Here is a 22,386-nt window from a genome sequence, read left to right as displayed (position 1 = left end):
AACAATTAAAAACCTGTAAAATAATGTAAAAATATAAATATATAATTTATGAAAAAGCCAATTAATATATTATAAAATATATAAAATATAAATATATAAACCAATTAAAAATTAGAAAATTGAATACTCCCTCCGTCCGCCAAGATTATGGCAATTTGCTTAGGCACGAGATTTAATAAAATTGGTGATGATTTTGATGTAGTGGAAAAAGTGTCCCACCACTTTATGAGATGAGTGGTTTTTTTGTAAATAAAGAGTGTTACTAAGGATAAAATATTAAAGAGGATGGTGGGACCATTGCTATAAAACAAAAGTGACATAATCTTGGCGGACGCCCCATATAATAATTGTGACATAATCTTGGCGGACGGAATGAGTATATATTATAAAATATAAATATATAATAAAATATTAATATTTATCGGTTCGGTTCGGTTCGGTTTAAAACCGAACCAATAACTGAAAACCGAAACCGAACCTAAACTTATCGATTTTTAATTTTCGGAACCGAACCGAAAACCGAACCAATAGATTCGGGACCGAACCGCACCAAAATGGTTCGGTTCGGTTCAATTTTGCATTTCGGTTCGGTTTTTGCTCACCCCTAATCAAAATCGTGTATTTAGAGTTTAGGCCAATTAACTTTTTATTATTCTTATTCCCCCCTCCCCCCCCCCCCCCCTTTTTTTTTTTTTACTCCGGGGAGTTGGGGAGGAGGAGCAGTGGAGTTTGCACACAAGAGGTCGCACCACTGGGTGTCCCCTTGGGGACTATTATTCTTATTCCTCTAAAATACTTTTATTCTTAATTCTTTCGCTCACGAAATTTATATCACATTGTTTTTTATACGAATTTTTAAGAAAAATAATGAATTATATTGAATACTAATATGAGCGAATTGTGGATTCTTTTTAATTGCATTTTTTTGGAGGATTGATTAGAAATAGATTAATCAACCAACATATTCTTGATACTCTATCCGTCCACTAATTTAAGGCCTATTTGTCTTTTTGATTCGTCCACCAATTCATGTCCTATTTATTTTTAATAAGTTTTTTATTCATATTTTAATCACAAAAGTCAAATACACTTTTAATAAAACAATTTAATTAAACTATTTAAATCCTACCTACCATTAAATCATACACTAATTAAATCCACCCACCATTAAAAATAACTTTACACTATCATAAAATCTGAATTGGTCTATCAAACCCTAGCCGCCCCATTCTTGGTGTTCTTCGTTCTTACTTCTTCCAAACCCTAGTCGCCTCCTTCTTCATCTTGGCCAGTGTCGATTTCACTCTCGACTTCCCCTCTATCCACTCGACGCCCCCTGTTTACCCACTTTCTTTCGATACTCCCTTTGAGTTCTTGGAGATTTATGAACCTTTCTCTGATTTCAGCGAGTTTGTACCTGAAACAAACATGCAAGAACTTGAAGCTGACGAATCAAGGGCAGCTGTTCTCGGCGATGATGGAGTAGAGACGGAAGATCTTGCCGTTGACGAGGAAGAGACGTTGGTTGTTCTCGTCGATGACGAATCGAGTGCGAGAGTAGTCCAGCCACGATCTGAGGTTGAATCGAGCACTGGTGGACTCGCTGTTGACGGAGTAGAGACTCCTCCCTTCGTCGAGTCACGGTCTTGGAAGTATAGGCTGTCTCCAGCCTTGATCAAAATCATGTTGATTTACTTCCCGGGCTTGTGCAATGTCCCCTAATCAGATCTTAACTCTTTGATGCCCAAATGTGATTTCATATGATTTGTTGCTCGATCTGTGATTTCACATGGTATTGTTGCTTGATCTGTGATTTCTGATGGTATCGTTGCTCGTTCTGTGATTTATGCTGATATTTTTTTCTCAATCTTTGATTTCTCATGGTATTGTTGCTCGATCTATGATTTCTGATGGTATCGTTGCTCAATCTGTGATTTGTGACTGTCTGTGTTGCTCGATCTGTTATGTGTGATTAGACAGTAACCCTATGATGTGTTTTTACTGAGGGTTTAGATGAAAGCCACCACTAGGGCTTCATTTCCTAGTTGTTGGAGGTTTTCTCTCTGTCTGTGTTACTCGATCTGTTATGTGTGATTAAACAGTAGCCATATGATGTGTTTTTACTGATGGTTTAGATGAAAGCCACCACTAGGGCTTCATTTCCTAGTTGTTGGAGGTTTTCTCTCTGTCTATGTTACTCGATCTGTTATGTGTGATTAAATAGTAGCCATATGATGTGTTTTTACTGAGGGTTTAGATGAAAGCCACCACTAGAGCTTCATTCCCTAGTTATTGGAGGTTTTCTTTGATAATGTGATCTATATTCTATGACGTGTGATGAAATGTAAGTAAAGCCACCATTAGGTGAGTAAATCCCTAGTAGTTGGAGGTTTTATACACAGTCTATGATGCTTCATGTTTTACAAAATAAAGGCTGAGACTAAAGCCATATGTTTACATGATAAATAACCCTATTGAGTTGTTTCTACTGTAAACACACACAAAAACTGAACAAAAAAAAAAAAAAACAATACTAACCCTTAGCCAAATCCAAAATGATGCATAAGGTCCCCCAATGTCATAACTTGGGGCCCACATCAACTTCAAACTGCATCACGTGAGTTAGGCTGTCTTTGATAAGTCCTTCATTAACTTCTATGCATTCTGGCAGCATTCCCATCCTCAAGAGTCTTGATTTGTTTATGTGTGGAATCTTGTAGTCATTGCTTCCTTTAACTTGCATAATCTCAGTTAAACACCCTTGCAATGTCAAGAAGACATTGTTTAGTGCAACTGATGAAAGCTCTTGGAAAGATGTCAACACATTCTGCACTAGGTCTTCAACAGTTGTTGTCATCTTGTCATTTTGCAATGATTGTATAGCCCTAAAAAAACCTAAGTCATTCACATTTAGGTTAGGCGAGTTGGCTGGTTGGCAAACTAGATCAATCTTGAATCCATCACCGTTGGCAGTAGCTATAAAATCTGGATCATCTTTGTTGAAATGTGGTTTTGCATTATCTTGTTGAATGATGATATGCTTAATCTGATATGATTTTGGCAATTTCTCTTTTATTGCTGGTATAACCTGAAATAATGTGGTCTAACTATATGATAAACATGTTTATGGTCTGATAGTTGAAATAAAATGATGTTATATGAGCATTGCCTATTTAATTATGCATTCTTTGATGACCTCTTTAGTTATTGACTAAATTGGCTTCACTTCTAGACACCCTTTGCTCTGTTTTTCGATTTTCTCTTGGTTGGCTCGACTGTAGTAAATGGAAAGATTCCAATCTTTCCATCGAATAACTCCTGCCCATCTGCTGAAAATTGTGGCCTACGGACAGAACACATAAACATCACTTTTGTGATGAAACGTTTAAACTTTGTTGCTCTATACGGGTCTGTTTCTTTAGGGAGTAGGTAATATCTGTCCAACGTTGATGAGGAGTAATATATGCAGAGCAGAGGAATGGATTTGGACAGAGATATCGTTCGGGTCAGAGGAATGGGCTCGGTCAGAGGAATCGCTGAAGTCAGAGGAATGCTCTACCCACAAGATATGTAACACCTCAATTTTCATAAACTTTGCAATATAAAATTTTAAGGAACTAATAGTTAAAATAAAATTTCTTGACTAACAAAATTTAAACTAATTAAAATCAATTTCCCCAAACACTAATAAAGTAACATGAAATAAAAAAAACCGATAAATTGAAAAGTAACAAGTTCAACTTGAATTTCTATGGAAATACTTAATCTCTAGTCATTCTCCACTTCCATGGCCACTTCGACTCTGGAACTGCAAAACTGAAAAGATAAGGGGGTGAGCATATTAAAAATATACTCAGTGAGGATCCATGCAAATATTCACATACGCTTAAACATGCAAAATAATTCACATTATCATACACATAAACTGAAAATCTGATGGGTGAACTTGGAGCCCCTGAACATGTATTTCAACATGGCTGAATTTCTGAACATGTATTTCTACATGGCTGATTTTCTGAACATGTATTTCTACATGGCTGAGCATGTATTTCAACATGGCTGATATTCTGAACATGTATTTCTACATGGCTGAGCAAGTATAATCAAATATGAAAATAAAAGCATATAAAAACATACATGAATATAACCAAAAACATATAATCCCTCACCTTAACTTTTCTTTGAAATATTTTGACGAAACCTATATGCTTTTATCCCAAAACGAAGAAAACTTACAAAGCGATCTCCTATGCGAAAATAATAATAATAAAGTTGGGGTCTTTACTCTTCTCCCGGCTATGTCTGTGTTCCCTATTTATATACTAGTAGTAGGTGTTGGGAACCTTGTGGAATATCCTAATCCTTGTTTTGATGATACCAAAATTCATAGGTCTTAATTGTAATAGACTAGAACAGTTTTGAACTCAAGTGTTAGAGTTCGTTTCTAGTTTAGTATGCGGATCTGAAGACTGAAGACTGAAGACTGAAGATACCAACTGAAGTATCAGTTGAAGAATCAGTTCGGAACTGATTACTTAATGCGTGCCGTGGACTGATACTAAAGTCAAGTATCAGTTGAACATTCTTCCTCGGACTGATCTTCCAACGTTCAAAGGAAGCCACGTACTCACAAAAGTACAACCGCATTAAATGCAGAGATCTCAGGATCTTATCTCTGCAGAGGTCATTCCTATTTGGTGGTTACTTTATCAGAGACGTCACATCTCCTGTCCCTCAAGAGAGCCGTTTCCACCAGACAAAGAACCTCGAAGATTGAAGCCTCAGCCCAAATTCGAATTGCTCTCCAACGGAAGAAATCTTGAGGACGTTCTACGCCAACGGATCTATTCAAGAGTTCTCCTACAAATAGCGCTCGAGGATCACTTCAACCTTCACCAATTCAACGACATAAGCTGAAGCTCTGCCAAAATCGCTACTCAGCCTAAAGCTTAATCTTCCCAAAGCTTGAATCGAATAAGAGAATTCCAAAGCCAAAATCAGTCACTGCTGATTACATACATTCTCTTAGACTTTAGGCAAACCTCTGTTTACCCAGAAGCCAAGGTCAAACTTTCTCCAAAGAACTTGTTATTTGCAGTATAGTTGTCACCCGTTCAAACCTCCTTTCAGAAGAAAGATTTGAGTGTTTGAGTGATTCGGAGTTCAGGAAGGTACTCTGACTCTGAGAGTCTTAGCGCGGGTTGTGCTAAGCAAGAGAAATTCGACACGAGTGAAGTGTGGGTACTGAAGAAGGGTTTTCTTCAGTGGTACGGTTGTGTGCACCCGGCAAACACACTGTTTGGTTTGCAGTGCACCTGTTAAGCACTTGCGGAGTGGATTGTTGGTCTGATCAACCGACCGTGGATGTAGGAAAGGGTGTTTTCCGAACCACGTAAAAGTCTCTGTGTTATTTACAGCTTTCAGTTTTACTTTCCTACTTGTGTTGTTTCAATTGATAAACTGAATACTGAATAACTGCAAAGAGAAACCTAAGACCAACAACGTGCTCAACCGAGGCTATTGCGAAACTAAGTTTAATTTCCGCTGCGTATGATATCAGTCTGACTGATCTATCTTTTGATAGTCAGGCTTTTGATAGTCAGGAAGAGTGTTATCATCTCTGTTTTAGCAAACTCGACTGAAGCCCATAAGTGCATCAGTTAAGTTCCAGCAACTTAACTGATAACTCCTTACTGAAGAGTTTTCAGTATCAGTCGTCAACCCTGTTTGGTCAAAACTGTTTTCAGTCAACAGGCGTCACTGTTTGCGTGTAAAGTTTCGTTTAGATCTCTATCCGGAGATCCCTCACTTTGAGGAAAATAAAAATAGCCCATAGGTGTATTCCCTTCCCCCCCATACACCTATTCGAGACCCTCCGGGACCTAACAATTGGTATCAGAGCAGGTTGTTCGCAAGAACACTCTGTATCTGATTAGGTTCTAACTGAACTAGATCCTTTTTCTCAAAGGTCTCGACAAAGTTTTCTCTTTCAGTTTGTGCTTGCTGTTTATTCTATCTGTTGTTATCTGTTATCTCTTTTTTGACGGAGACTAACCACAGCAGATTATCTTCTCTACCTATGTTTAATATTGAAAAATACGACATATGGAAGTTTCGGCTTGAAAGCTTCCTCACCGCCCAACATTGCCGAATGTGGGAAGTCATCACCAAAGGACCAATCATCATCACCGAAACCGTCAAACGGATTCCTGTTGACCCACAACAGGATCCCTACGATGAGGTCCAGCCAAAGCAAAAGGCAGACTTCACCATCGAAGAAAGGAAGCAAGATGAGCTAGACAACCTCGCCAAAAGCATCATCTCCGGCACCGTTCCCGACAAGCATGTCATGAAGATCATCAAGTGCGGAACTGCAATGGAGATGTGGGATATTCTTAAAAGAATGTGCGTAGGTTTCGAGGAAATCAAGAAGAATAAGCTATCCATAGCTTGCCAGAAGTTCGACTCCTTCCTCATGCTCAAGAATGAATCTGTCGAAGAAATGGAACTCAGATTCAATCAAATCCTGAATGAAGTTCAATCCATTTCTAAAGACAAATACACTCAACGAGAAATCAATCTGAAGATTCTTCGAGCACTGCCACAAGGAGAATGGCAGATCTACTCAGTTGCTCATCAGCATAAGCCTGGATTCAGTCAGCTCCCGACAAACAAGCTTTTCTCTGACCTCATGGCAAATGAATTCGACCTTCAGAGAAATCTTGGAATCAAGAAGGCTGGAGGATCAGACGAAGATGGTCCATCAACCTCAAGAGGAGCAGCACTGAAAGCTTCAGCAAGAGAAGGCAAGAAGCAAATCAAGGAACCAACGGAACTCAACCCTGAGGACTTCTTCAGTCAATATGCTTTGTTAACTGAAAGATTCAACAAAATGGAGTCCAAGTTCCGGAAGTACAGAAGGTTCCACAAGCAGCACTACAAAGGAAAGGAAAGAGAAAGCAACTCCAGACATTCCACTGATCGAAGCGGAGAAAGAAAGTCAGCCGCTTACGACATCAAAGACATGGAATGCTTTGGATGCAGAAAGAAAGGGCACTTTCGAAATGAATGCCCTGAACTGACTCAATCTGAGCGCAAAGAGCTGAAAGCCAAGAAAGATCGCAGCTTCTCAAAGAAGAAAGCGATGGTTGCAGACGACGCTGATTCTTCCAAAGACACATCAGAATCATCCGACTTCGACCCAGAAACCCTAGTTGTTGCACCCAGGAACCCTAGTCTGCATGGACCTGGCCCAAGGCCCACTTCACCCTTTAAATATGGATGCACACCCTCTGCAGCCAGAATAAGATCTTACACATCACTTTTCATCTTTTTTTTGGAGAGCTTAAATAAATCACAATATAATCATTTGAGTAGTTTGGATAGCCATGGCTGCTACCATGACTTAGTTTATTTTGTATTTATCTTTTTTTATTTGCTCTGCCCAAATTTGGTTTTCGGCAGAGATCGCTTTTCGTTTTGACCTTCAACGTTAAATCCAAGTATGATATTTTCTTTTATTTTATTTATCTTTATTTACTTTATCATGTCTAGTTAAGTTTTTTTCCTGGATTGGGCAAAATCGAGTTAAATATGAGCATGTGAAATTGTGAGGTCTTATGAGGGCATAATAGTTGTGCATGTGTGTTTCTGAAGCATTAGGCCTGAATCCAAACAACTTGGGCAAACTCAGAATATTATTTTACCGATAACGTTATGGGCAAAGTTAAGTTACAAACAGTACGTCTGCAAAAGTTTGGAGAAATCCTACTCTGTATAGTGTGGTTGATGCAAGCGATGGTAATATGCCTTTGGGCATGCCTGTGACCATTTGGATCTGATGTTCGGTAATGCATTTTGGGCATACCTGCACAACTCAAGTTGTGATGCGGGAAATATACCAGGACAGAGGGACGAAGGGAGATACTTTCACTCAATACGAAAGGCGCAGATAAGGGCTGGATGAACTTGTGCACGTAACACCGTGACAATGAGAGCACGACTCACTGAGCAAACAACCTATAAACAATGATATAAAGACACATTGAATATCCTTGAACCTATGAACGATGACTTTGCCCAAACCTAACGAGATTGTGCCCAGACTAGGTTATCTCTATTTTTATGTTTTTTCTTTGTTTTATTTAAGTTTCACATTCCTAGGCAAAGTCTTTTGTTCCCTGCGCTCTGACTAAAGCGATACCTCAAAGTGTTTGATTGTAACCGTGACAAGAGAGAATGATACACATGCTCCTCGTGGGATCGACCTTATACTTATCGCTAGCGGAACCTAGTTGTGGGCATAAGAAACTATAAATTTATTTGCACAAAAGTCTACAACGACGGGCTTCCACCAACAATCGATAAGACAGTGGATGAGATTAAAGAAACATGGAAGAAGACTGGTGTTTCAATATTATCCGATGGTTGGTTGGATATGAGAAATAGAAGTCTAATCAACTTTATTGGCGAACAACTTTCTTAAAAATAGTTGACACATCAGATTGTGTGAAAGATGCTAAAAACTATATGAATTGCTAGATGTTTTTGTGGAGGAAGTTGATGAAAAACATGTTATCCAACTTGTGCTAGAAAGAAATTGATGGAGAAGCGAACACGTTTGTATTGGGCTCTATGTGCAGCACATTGCATCGACTTGATGCTAGAGAAGATTGGTGAATTGCCACAACATAAAAATACATTACTTAAAGGCGCAGAAGGTGAGAAACTTTGTATATAATCATCAGTGGGTGTTAGCTCTTTTTAGAGAGACAGCAAGAAAAGATTTGCTTCGGCCCGCAACGACACAATTTGCCACTGCCTACTTGACACTAGAAAACATGCTTGCATTGAAGCAACCATTGCAAACGATGTTTGTATCGAGAGCATGATAGAGATGTTTTTGGGCAAAGAATATGATGAAAAAGAAGTGAAGAAGATTGTTATGAACGATAACAAATTTTGGCCTAATGTGGTTTACTCTATTAAAACCACTAATCCATTTGTAGATGTTTTGAGGATGGTTGATGGCTAGAAGACGTCGACTATGAGGTTTATTTATGGGTCTGTGGATGATGCAAAGGAAAATATAGCCATGTACTTCGAGGGAAAAGTGTCTTTATAGAAGGAAATTTGAGATATTATTAACGAGAAGTGGGATACTCAGTTGCACAGAGACTTGCATGCAACTGGATACTATCTTAATCCTAGATGCGAGTGGAGGCCAAATGTTTCCACGCATTTGGAGATCAAGAGTGGTTTGTATAAGTGCTTGGACCGGCTCGTTCTAGATCAGAATACTTACTTCAAGATCGATAATAAACTCGATGATTACAATTACAAGAAAGGATTGTTTGGCATTTGGTCATCTTTAGGATCGTACATGACACGTCCACTAGGTATTATTTAATGATTTAGTCATTTAATTTCATTTTCAATCATAAATATTTAATACAAAGTTTTCTTCTATATTGGTTACATGGTGGGACAATTTTGGAGATGATGTTCCGGAGCTAAAAAGATTTATAGTGAGGGTCTTTGGACTTACTTGATCACCATCCACATGTGAACATAATTGGAGTATATTCAATCATGTGCACACAAAGAAAAGAAATTGTCTAACCACGACGAGGTTGAACGATTTAGTGTACATCATGTATAATAGGAAATTGAAGTACAAGTATTTGATGATACAACAATGAAGGGATGATGTTGATCACTTGGTTGTTGAAGATTCGGCTTTTGATGATGAGTGAGTAACCAATCTAAGCCAAAGTGAGGAAGATGAATCGACGCTAACAATTCAAGCGGGAAGCTCAAGTGGACAAAGGATGATGAAACAAACTAGAGGTACTTATATTATTAAACAAAAAAGTTTGATAATATTCTTGAAGAACTTTAACATTTGGATTATATGATCATATAGGTGGGGACCTTAGATTGATTGATGAGTATGAAGAAGATGAATATGATGGAGATAGGGATGAAGATGGGGATGATAATGATTTAAGCTTCATGAATATTTGATGATTTATTAGTCCAGTAGCATTGAATTGTGTTATGGATCTGAGATTGCGCCATTGTTGTCTGATTATGATTGTTGATTTATTGAAAATTTATTGGATTTCAGGTGCTGGAGTTGGCTGGATATGCGGCTAAGTGTCGGAATAAGAAAAAAATCATTCCGAGGCACATTTTGTTGGCTGTGAGGAAGGACGAGGAGCTCGGGAAACTGTTGCAAGGTGTGATCATTCCTGAGGGTGGTGTGCTTCAAAACATCAATCCGGAGCTCTTGCCGCCGCAGTCGCTGCCCAAGGCAGCGACGTCACCTAAAAAAAAGTTGCTGCGTAGTTTTAGGCTGATGGAGGTTGTTTTTTTTAGGCAAGGCTGATTATATAGTTGGGCTGATAGAGGTTGTAACTAAATTTTCCGTTTCTTTCTGGTTGGTACTGTAAAGATTGTTCGTCATCATTTGATGCGCAATGTTGAATCCTCGCGGAGGATGCGTTGTTTTGCAAAAGATTCGTCTCGCCCTTACATCTCCGCTCTGTACACGGTGTCACATGCAACTATTCGTCGGAGGTCTCTCTCTCTCTCCTTCCTTCGCATATTTGTGCGCAATGTGTCCTTAAGAGCATCATCAAAGCGTTACACGTTCCGCGTTACTCGTGTAACATGTTGAACGTGTAACGCATTATAGGGCGAGTTTACACGAAATACGTGTAACCCGATTTCGGGTTTAAACTATTAAAAAAAACGTTATTGGACTTGCTTTTTCCATCCTAATTGTGGTTCTATTTCCTGTTCGATAAAATGACCCAATGAATGAAGAACGTTTAGTATTTGAAAACATAAAGTTTAAAATGCAAGTTAGAACTAGGAAGCATGGTATATACTCGTTAAGTTGTTTTCATGGTTGAAAATGATTAGTTCACTGTTTACAAGGGGCAATCCACTTTGGCGCTTTTATTAGAACTGATTAATCCCTAACAATTTTCACTTCTGGCAAAAAAAAAATGATTAATTTGCTCAAAGGACTAGGTAGATAATTACCATTTGATTGTTATATTCTAAATTGAGCGACCATACATTAGTTTTCTCAGATGGTTACTCGTCTTAAATTTAATTAAAGAAAAGTGTTCGGCTTCCTGCAGGACTCTCTTATGATACCAATGAAAGTGTGCTATTCGAGAACTATGGTGAAATAGTTGAAGGTTGGTAGTTACTAGTTAATACATTATAATTTGTCATTTTGATCCATCCACCAATTTGTGTCCTACTTATTTTTAGTAACTATTTTCTTAACAAATAAATTATTTTTTCTTAAAAGTCGTGCCCCCTTTCTCCACTCAACAAATAAACAATACATTTTTTCTTAAAACTTGTGTCACCTTCCCCTAGGACACAAATTGGTGGACACCGGGAGTATAATTTATGTGTTTTTATATGAATTCCATTTTTTACACCCCCTTTCGAAACTTATTCCTAGTGGTTACTAATTAGGGATAATGTTAATTAGAAACAATGTTCATTAGGGAAAATCTCAATTTTTTGGTTTAATTAACATCACTGACAAATAGGGACTGTCAAAGTGAAGCCTTCCACAAACTAGGAATGTAAATCCTAGCGATTGCTATCACATTGCAGTAGGAATGTAAATTCCTCATAGAGGGCGCCAAATCATTCAAAACCAAATCGAGATAGTGAGCATGCATAGCTAAAGATTTCGAGAGGGACAGTGAATTAGGGAACAAAATCACATGATCATAAAAGAGACAACGCACTAGGGCAGCAAATACAGTTCAAGATACCGAATTTTCCTTTGAATGGTCCACTCAAAGGGGATTGGAGGCACCAAACTCAATATGGAGCCTCGCGACTTCAATGATAATGGAAACCTCAGAATCAACCAAGGAATCTTTATCAAATTCTGAATCAGGCACCACAACATCATATAGGGGCCATTCTCTGTCGATTTCTCCAACGAGCAAGGATTCATACTCGCTGTCGTCAACAGAATCAAAAGGGGTTTCAAGCACCACAAGACAAAGAGTCGTGAGATTGAGGGGACCATTCATCTGAAGAAATCATCTTCAAGATGAGAAAGGTGCTAGGGTTCAAAGACAAAGAGAAAGTGAGATAATTCTAGAATTGCATAATAAATGAGTAAATGAGGGTGTGTTAGTTGAATTAGGGTTAGTGTCAATTAGTTCAAGTTAATTAACTTAATGAGATTGGTTAAAATAATTTGTGTGGGTTTGTAATGGCAAATGGTGTAAATAAGTGGTGTAGGAAGGATAAAATTTAAATGAGTTGTGTGGACCCTACTACTAATAATGAACGTGGCATATTTTTTGTGGACGGACGAAAAAAGAAAATTGTGGTATAATTTTCATGGACGGATGAAATATTATTTTAATTTTTACCATTTTTGTTATTCTTATTCCTCTAAAATCACTATTATTATTATTATTATTATTATTATTATTATTATTATTATTATTATTATTATTATTATTATTATTATTATTATTATTATTTGATTTGATGTGAATTGTTTAATATTCCTCCTCGCCTAGATTCTTCATTTCACCCAATTTTTATCATTATTCTTTTTATTTATAAATTTAATTTGTAGATATTAAAATCCAATCCATTGTTATTATTACTATTATCAAGCGAACAAATAATTTTAATGATTAACGGTAGATTGAACTCATACTTTTGGCCATATTAATTACATTACCACTACCCAACAAAAACTTTTATTATTCATATGAAACAAATTATACAGAATGAAGTGCAACAACTTCAAAAGAGGCGACCTACTTCAAAGGGATCAAGTCTTCTTTGGCTTTTTCTAAACGATAAGGCATTATGTAATAGGTTTTGCAGTAAAGTGACACAAAATTGCAAAATACTACTCCCTCCGTCCCATTATTCATGACACGTATTCCTTTTTGGGTTGTCCCAACCTACATGACACATTTCCTTTTTTGGAAAAAATCAGGGGGCATTTAAACATTAATATATTCGCTAATTATCCACCTAATCACTAATTATCCACCTAAAACTCATTTCCTACTTCTTCTTCTCTCTCTCCTTCCCCCACCTACCAGCTCGCAGTGAACCCAAATCCTCTCGTCTTCTCTCGTCGCCTCCACCTTTCTCTCCCCGTTGAAGAGCGCCGCCGCCGGCTTCCCGGCGACGACAGCCAACCTCCGCCGCGCCCAAGCCCCTGCCTCCCTCTCTGATCACTCCATCATTCGACGCTGTCACTAGTGAAACCATAGTCGCGGTGTGGCGGAGTGCGAGCGGCGGAGTTCGCCGCCTACACCGACTTCACCGCCTCCTAGGGCTCGTACCAACGGCGCGACTGCTCCACAGACTTCATCCTACATTAGATTTGATTTTTTGATTCATGGATTTGTGGATTTGGTGATTTGGGGATCTAGAGATGTTTCTGGGTTGCTCTCTGTGTGTTCCCGCTCGATTCCCGGTGACGACAGCCAACCACCGCGGCGCCCTCTCCGGCGTAGCATTCCCATTCTGCAATTTCTGGAAAATTTTGCTTCATTTACAGTTTAAAATCTTCTGCAATTTCTACAATTTTTGGAAAAATCTTCGTTTCGCTCTTGAATTTTTGTGGGTTTTTATTTCAATTTTAATTTTCATGATTCTTTAATATAGTTGTGCAATGATAATTAGAGGATAGGGGTTTTGGTGGTTTCAGTAAGAATGCGAAGCTTTCTGGAAGAACAAGAGATTTTTAAATTTATATTCATAATTTTTGTTTGATTTCTGCATCAGGAGGAATACAAAATTTTTGTTTGGTTTCCCCATTAACATAATTTTTGTTTGGTCTTTGCATTTGGCGAAACTAATTTTATGTTTCATAAATTCACTAATAAACTCATTCTCCAAGAACAAGAGATTTCTGCAATTATTTTCAGCATTTTGTTTCATAATTTTTGTTAGTTTTGTTATGAAAACAATTTTTGGAAAACATTTACTGCATATTTGCAAGAAATAACAAAAAATTTAAACAATCCCTTAAACACAAACTTAAATATATACTCCTACATCATTTTCACCTAATTTGCTTCTCCTTAATCTCCGTGCCGAAAAGCATTGTCCCATAAATAATGGGACGGAGGGAGTACAACATTCCACAAGACCAGACTAGAGTAACTTTTTTCTTTTCTCAAGGGACAAGACAAGACCAGAATAACTTTGGCATCTCGATAAATATTAATGATAACACTACATTTATGAGATGGGTCTCGATTACATGCCATTCATTTCTTATCAAAATCTTGAATACTACTAGAGTAGTGTCTCAAACAATTGGATAGCTTGTCTTATAAATGGTAGTATACATTTGATTTTATACCCTACTAAATATATTATTCAGCAGCCCTCTCTCGAATCTCTGCGGCTGATTGCAATCGCCGTCTTGGAGCCCGATGGACGCCCCAAAAACTGGCTGATATACTCGCCTGCTGACAAGAGCTTGCCCATGTCAACATTGGTCTTCACACCAAGACCATTAAGCATGTACACCACATCCTCAGTCGCAACATTTCCCGAAGCCCCCTTGGCATAGGGGCATCCTCCTAGACCAGAAACGGATGAATCCACCGTGCTAATTCCCATCTATCAAGGACAAATTCGTCAACAACCACGCATAATATGCATGCTCCTCACTCATTCATTCAACCTTTTCTATCTTGGAGAGTTTACTAATAAACAAACAAGGACATAAATGGTTGTATGTGGATATGTTGCCGTTGCACTCTTGCTCAGTTTGAAATCTAATGGAATGACATATTCAGAGGTTTTTTGTTCCTTTATGTACAATGCAGTTATGGTGGTAGGAAATGAATTAGATCATGATTGCAGCATACATGGTAGTGTTAGAGAGAAGTTACTCACTTGGAGGGATAACAGAATATTAGGTAGAGACTGTCCATACGTGTCATGGAAATGAACTGCAAGTTTCTCTACAGGGACAACAGCCATCACAGCTTCGAGCATAGGAAGTACGGTACCTATGCCAAGATAACCTTTAGATGTCTCCAATAGAGCAAGAAATCAGGGAAACTGAAATTACAGAGAGACATTCAAGAATGTCAAGCAATTTTTCTATTACGATCATCTTCTTGATTGTCCAGAACAAAATGAGTCCAAGTTTACAATGATGGTAAACATCGAAACAGCTAACAATGACATGAGAAGAAAAAGTTTGAACTATAATATTGAAATAATTTCTGAAGTGAGTACACACACGTACAAACATAGATACAAATATTTATACGTTAATATGTGTATATATATTACTCCCTCCGTACCACATATTTATGTACACCCTATTTTTGGACACTACGCCACACATAATTTTTAGAATTTTACCCTTGTAACTTACACTATTTACCCACAATCTACTTAACAATCCCTTAATGTGGGATCCTTTCTCCACTATCAATACTTTAAACAACTTTTCATTAAAAGCTGTGCCAGAAGCACCTATGCATATTTATGGGGGACGGAGGGAGTATTTGTGTATACAGGCATGCTTACATATTCATGAATTACACATACACACAGAAATACGGAGGTATATATATGTGCATATATGCATACTTTAAGCAATAACTAACAGAGGGATAAGGTGCAAACAAACCCCTCAACATTTACTCAGGGGAGTGTATTCCCCTAATGTATTCACATAAACCTTAGATGTTAACACAATCTAAAAAATATGATATCCAACTCCATGAAAACTTTTATGGTCAATAAAGATAAATTGGCTGTTCTGGCAAGTGTGTCCTCTGTAACCACACTGTAGTAATTCACTTATAATATCACAAGTTGCATCATGGGGAAGAAAGATTATGTATCAAAATCAAAATAAACCAAGAAAAGAAACAAGAAGAAGAAGAAGAAGAAGAAGAAGAAGAAGACGAAACTCCTTTACCTGGTGTAGCAACTCCTACTGTATCTCCAAGAGAGATCTCAAAACAGCCCATATTATGAAGTTCCTTTGCCACATATGCAACTTTTGATGGAGAGATATATCCCTCCACTGGGCAGCCAACAACACAAGACACATACCTGTTGAAGGTTTACATGAATATCATCAACCAAACTCAAGCTATGATGATGAAGAATGATTGTCTTCTCCAGAAAGTGTTAGCCGTAATTTGTAAAAAAGAATTTATAATTTACAGAACTTTCATGAAGTTCCATAGTTGTCAAAGGATGAAAAAATATTGCATCATAGTTGTCAAGGCCATGCAACAAACTTGTTTTTCAAGTTATCTCGTCAGGAAATTTGAAATGTTAACTTTTCTCTCTCTTTCTGAGTAGAATTCAGTTTTGGAGATGGGAGAATAACTATGGGGTAGACAACAAATCATACCCACGCACAGGAATTGAAAGCTTTTTGGCAGCAGAAGTTACAGCACGATAACGAGCCAAGCTCTCTTCAATACTGCAATTAATATTTGATTTTGAGAATGACTCAGAAGCTGATGCAAATACAGCTACTTCTTTTGCACCTGCTGCAACAGCAGCTTCAAAGCCCTATCAAAATTGTTATGAAATATCACTTCTCATTCCAACATAAAGAAATGGCTGGACAAAATTTGATTACAATTAATAATACCCACCTTAAGATTGGGAGTCAGAACAGGCAATCTAACTCCTTCCAAATTCTTAATTGCTTCCATCACATCCTTTGCATCTGCCAGCTAGTTAAGCAAATATAGGGAATTAAACAAATGAAAGACCCAAAATATCTAGTATTTAAGGCCACAAAAATGAGATTATGAGAACAAATAGGTGAGAACAGCTTCAAAATAAATTAGTACCTGAGGTACCCACTTTGGCGAAACAAAACTTGTAGCCTCAACAACTGCCAATCCAGACGAAACTAATTTGCGGATCAATTTGATTTTGACGGATGTTGGGACAACTGTTTTCTCATTTTGCAGCCCGTCCCTGGGGCCAACTTCAACAATCTTCACATATTTTGGTACACCCTTGAAAAGCTACAGTATGCAAATATTTGTTGCTTAAAAGATATTGCAGTATATCCACACAAATATGGTGTTAAATTAAATACTGTAAGGGACTGCAAAAAAATCCTGTTTGGGGAGGAAGTCAAATTTTTTTTTTATCAAAAGAGCAACATATTGAAACAAAAATCCTTGCTGGTATAGTGCAAACATGGTGATAGACACAGGAAAGGAGCACCAAAAGCTGTTCGATAACAATAGAGAAGATTTTATCAAATGAGCAACATATTTAACATGCTATTTGCAATGCAAATATGGTGATGATACAAGAAAGGATTTCCGAAAAAAAAAAAAGCTGTTTGATAGAAGATTTTATATGAGTAACATATTTAACATGCTATTTACAAATATGTTTTCTTTAATTACCGTAATATCCAGAACTCAAAAGTCAAAACTGATAAGTTCTTTGAGGACTTGGCAAAACTTTTAGCTGAACTGAATGGATTACCATATATTTTGATTCCCCGGTGTCATTGTCACAGCAGGATGGACACTGATGATTGGATAAATAGTGAAACTCACTCATGTTTCCACAGGCCACCGAACCTCTACCTAGACTTGAAGTCCTCTGGAACGAGTTTCTTTTTTGTCTTCTCCGCGTAACATGCTCTTGTTTGTACTCTTCAAAATCTTCGCTGAAAATAAGAGAAATTGGTGTACAAGTTAAAGACCCTGAAATCTTAAAAGAGGTTATCACAGTTTTGAAGAATTGGTCAAGTGGAAAAGGCAGATGATGTTTTCGAGTTTGATACGAGGAAGTAATAACCTTAATATTTATAATTTCCCAACTAGCTGATGACTGAATCCAAAAGCAATAATTCTGATATGATGTGTGCATGTGTTGGCTTAGCGGTAGAGTGGTCAATGCCTAAGGCCAAAGGTTTCATGTTCGAGTCCACTGTCACATGCTCTTTAAATTTATGTGTTAAACAACCCAAAAAAAAATCTGATATGCTCTTCAGTATGTATAAGAAGTATTGAAAGAGCTTGGCTAAAATCAGTAGGCAACAATGATGCATAAGAACAGGTTAAAAAGTGATAAACAAACAAGGCCAATAACAATGACCAAAGACACATGTCGAAGCAGAAAACCATTCCTAGAAGAAAGTTCACTTACTTGCAGCTATTAGATGAGCTGCAATTTCTCCCTTCAATCCAGCAGTTTCCCATTCCCATATCTTCTGGGATAGGCCTGCATGCACTGGATGAGAACCTATAAATTTGGTCAATATTGCTCAAAGCTGGAAGCTTGTCAAGACCAAGAGGCTCCTCCAAACTTGACATTGTTGTGAAAGTGAATGCAGCAGCAACTGAAACCACAATAAGAAATAGCTTGCTTTGAGAATAATTCTAGGCCCATCAGCTGGCAACAGTCAATTAGTGAAGCATTAAATCTAAACAGACAGAAACTGACAACAGTCAATAGCGATGCATGGAGAATCATAACCACACTGTTATAGCCAAGAATCTAAATACCCAGATTCGATGGAAAATTAGTGAGTAATGACATCAGGACCAACATTCTACGTTCAGTTCACTTCAAGATGAATTATATATACAAGTTACCAAGAAAGTAAAATAGTTATTGTATTTGTAATGATCATGAGATTAGAGAGTTATAAGCACATGTAGATTGAAAATATTTGAAAAGCTGAAAATAACAAGACTCAAGAACTTCTTCTTTACAGATGCGGAACTTTATAGTTATAAGGAGTCGAGAATACAAAGAACAGTGCACCAGAAAATCTGTCAACTACTCTTGCTTCTTTTCATCCCACAACCAGTCCTAAGTTTTTCTGTAATCACTTTTAAGGGGTACGTAAGTTTTAAATGAAGTACTTTATACTGCTTGATCTACATAAATTTCACAAGATAACTTGTATTTTTCAAATAATGACCATGTTTGAATTTGATAATGCCATGTCATAGTCAACTGCTGTTATCCTCCAGTATGTCAGATGTGAATTAGCAAGAACTAATGTAGCCAGATAACGCCGTGTCACTTCCATGTACTACCAATCAAACAAAGCAACAAAACTCTGCAGCAATTCTGAGTCTATGCTAGAAATCACAAAGCTACTAACTCCATATAGGTCCAACCACAAACGCCATCACTTTAATCTTAACAAAAAAGAGGTAATTTTAACTCTCATTTGAGATAACCATGCCGATAGCCCTGAACATTCCTCCAAGGAAATACTCTAATGAAGCTCCAACACCTTCCTTATTCAAATCAAAATCTCTTATATTCCTATCCTTCTCCAGTAAATCCCAAGCACGAAAAAAACAACAAACAAAGTCAAATGAACCTCGATTTCCCTTCCCCTTTCACCGAAAACGTGTGTATTCCCAGTTTTCTCGATAAAAAAGACAATATCAAAAACCGAGCAACAAACTAGAAATTTTGTCATCTACAAAACACGGAGCGCATCCGAACCGACACACGTCCAAGCAGAAAAACAGATAGTTCGAGAGAAAGATAGCAATACCTAGAATCAACAAAAAGGAAAACCTGCAGGCTTCTGAAATTGGAAAGGAAGAATTCAGAAAAACCTTGAAAATCCCAGCCCCCACCTTCCCTAAATAAGCTTTGGCAGAGTCGAAAATTTGCGATTGCTAGCGAGACACGCAAGAAAATGGGACAAGTAGTGGTTGGTGCGTATGGGACAGAATAGCGAACAAGGCACCGCACAAACGTGACGGAGAATTCTGTATATAGAATAAAAAACAACTACACTTGTTCGAATTCTGCGCGTGAATTTGTTGAGTTGATTGCGATTTAGGGTTTTCTAGGTGTGGGGATTTTGAATTTCTTGTAATTGGGACTTCAATGCAATGACTGGCCAGCAGTAGGAATCTAGAGAGAGAGAGAGAGAGAGAGAGGAATGGTGGGAAGGGTGGTAGGTAGTTTTCAGTTGGAAGTTGGTCAATTTCCACACCTCCATAAATTTATTATTTTCTACACCTTTTTTATTTATTATAATTTTAATTACCATTTTCCTCTACTCCCTCTTTTTTTCCCCTTTTAATGAAAGATCATTACTTTCTCAAAAGAATTTAATGTTATAGTTATATTATTTTTCACGATTTGTATGTATAGCCCATCAAAGACACAAGAATCTAACTGCAATGCTATAATTTTGAAGATTATTTTTTTTCATGTAAATTATACTAATAACTCTCAAGGGTTTCTTTTGTTTTCTCTCTTTCTCTCTATTAAAATTTCTAATTCAGCTTACAAAGTCACCCAAATCTTTCTATTTTCTTATTTTTCTTCTTATTTTGGATGAAACTAAAAAGGTGAGTAAAATACTGGAAGTAGTTAGTGCCTACTGCCTAGTGGGTCTTGTATCTCAAGCAATTAGAAAGCAGCACAAAAAGAAAATGCATCTTAAAAAGTAGGGGATTAAATATGTACAAAAGGAATTAAAATGAAAAATATCTAGACATATGGAGCTTCTAGAAGATTTTTTTTTTGGCGGTAGATTACATAGGACAAAAAATACAAATTAATGAAATGGGCCTTGGAAATCAGTGGCTCACAAAATAATAATAATAAAACAACATAAAGTATAATAAAATGAGAATGTAAGAATTAAGGCCACAAATATATGACTAAAATTGTGGCTGTAGCGGCACCAAACCAACCTATTAAATGCTAGCTAGAGTTGGGTGAATAATAACCGCTCAACCGAATTCTTCAAATTCTAGTTCTACTACGCCGTTTTTGTCTTCATGTGGAACTAAGTCAAACAACTTGCATCTCTAACTACGTTTTGTATTTTATTTCCTTTGGGAAATTATTTGTGTTGGAAAGAATATTAAATTGAATCAAAATTATTTTATGTCAAATTGAGAGGAAGAATTTATAAAGAATAAGGTTATTAGCATGTAAATACACGAACTTTTTATATTTTCTGAAATTTAACATGACTTTTATTTTTAGCCCACAAATGCACGAACTTAACATTTTTTCTGATTTTTGACATCGACATGAAAAAACTCTATTTATTGTGGAGATGGAGGCCGGAATACATGACGTGAACTACGAAATATGCACTTGAATAGAGTAATTTGATTCATTATTTGGATTAGAGAGTGAATGACATGATATACCGGCCTTCACGTTAATAGTATTTTAGAATTTTTTCTTGTAGATGTCAAAAATAAAAATAAAAAATGTTAAGTTCGTGTATTTGTGGGCTAAAAATAAAAGTCATGTTAAATTTCAGAAAATATAAAAAGTTCGTGTATTTACAGGCTAATAATCCTAAAGAATATGCAAAGTTGAAGGGTTTTAGCGTAGCCAAAAAATCAGCAAATAACGGAAATGGTGACTATTACAAGTATCAAACGATAAGTTGTCATAGAGAGAGGAAACCAGATGGCGGAAAAGCATCGAAAAGAATAAATTGTCCAGCAAAAATAAGTGTGATTTTAAAATACGATCTCTATTAAAAATGATAATCACAATCATGAACTTGATCCTGATGCACCTAGATTAATGCCCAACCACAGAAATTTCACTACTGAAATGAAGAGGCAGTTGGAAAATAATGATATTTCGGGTTTAAGGCCTTGCAAAAATATAAGATTGCTTGAGGTGCAAAATGGTGGGCCTCAAAATTTAGGTTGCTCGGCTAAAGATTGTAAGAATTTTATTAAAAGTAGGAGGAGGTTAAGGCTAGGAGATGATGACGCTGAGGCTATACGCAACTTGTTTCCAAACATGCAGAAAAAAGATAGAGATTTTTTTCATTTGATTGATACAAATGATGATGGAAGGCTGAAAAATGTATTATGGATTCATCCCCGTAGTAAAGCTGCTTATGTTCCAGGATGTGGTGACTTTTGACACTACTTATTTAGTGAATGAGTACAAAATGCCATTTGCTACAATGGTAGGTGTCAATCACCACGGTCAATCCATTTTACTATGTTGTGCTTTGATTTCGTATGAGGATATTGGCTCGTTTAAGTGGGTATTTTCGACATGAATTTCAGCAATGGGAGACATTCATCCAATTGCAATTCTAACCGATCAATGTGAAAGTATAAAGAATATTGTTGGTGAAGTCTTGCCTAATACTATACATCGCTTTTGCTTATGGCAATTTCACCTTGCATTCACGAATTCAATGTTTAAATTGATTCAAGGTGAAATCACACGCTTAATGTATTGTGATATTGTTTCTTGATATGATATTGCAGAAATGGAAGAAAATCAAGATGGAGTTGAGAAGTACAAGATACTTAAGAAATATATGACTCATAGTGATTTCTTCAAAGAGTTTGAATATACGGTTGA

At 37.0% G+C, this 22,386-nt stretch overlaps 1 protein-coding gene across 4 annotated transcripts; it reads right to left on the bottom strand.

The window, feature by feature from the left end:
- Positions 1–14,218: 14,218 nt before the first annotated feature.
- LOC131016840 (hydroxymethylglutaryl-CoA lyase, mitochondrial) lies at positions 14,219–19,972 on the bottom strand. Of its 4 annotated transcripts, none has more exons than XM_057945620.1 (9): positions 19,568–19,972; positions 18,196–18,388; positions 17,527–17,713; positions 16,872–17,051; positions 16,671–16,751; positions 16,421–16,584; positions 15,977–16,113; positions 14,935–15,050; positions 14,219–14,655 (listed from the first exon to the last, which is right to left on the bottom strand). In XM_057945620.1, the coding sequence occupies exons 2-9, from the start codon at positions 18,360–18,362 to the stop codon at positions 14,410–14,412; spliced, it is 1,278 nt and encodes a 425-aa protein (XP_057801603.1). In that variant the 5' UTR covers positions 18,363–18,388; positions 19,568–19,972; the 3' UTR covers positions 14,219–14,409. The 4 variants fall into 4 exon arrangements, with proteins under 4 accessions (XP_057801603.1, XP_057801608.1, XP_057801614.1 ...); XM_057945625.1 differs by having other exon boundaries at positions 19,632–19,972; XM_057945631.1 differs by having other exon boundaries at positions 19,653–19,972.
- Positions 19,973–22,386: the final 2,414 nt, after the last annotated feature.

The sequence above is a fragment of the Salvia miltiorrhiza genome, chromosome 1 (genome assembly GCF_028751815.1).
Source record: "Salvia miltiorrhiza cultivar Shanhuang (shh) chromosome 1, IMPLAD_Smil_shh, whole genome shotgun sequence".
NCBI lineage: Eukaryota > Viridiplantae > Streptophyta > Magnoliopsida > Lamiales > Lamiaceae > Salvia > Salvia miltiorrhiza.
This window is presented reverse-complemented; position numbering and strand designations above follow the sequence as displayed.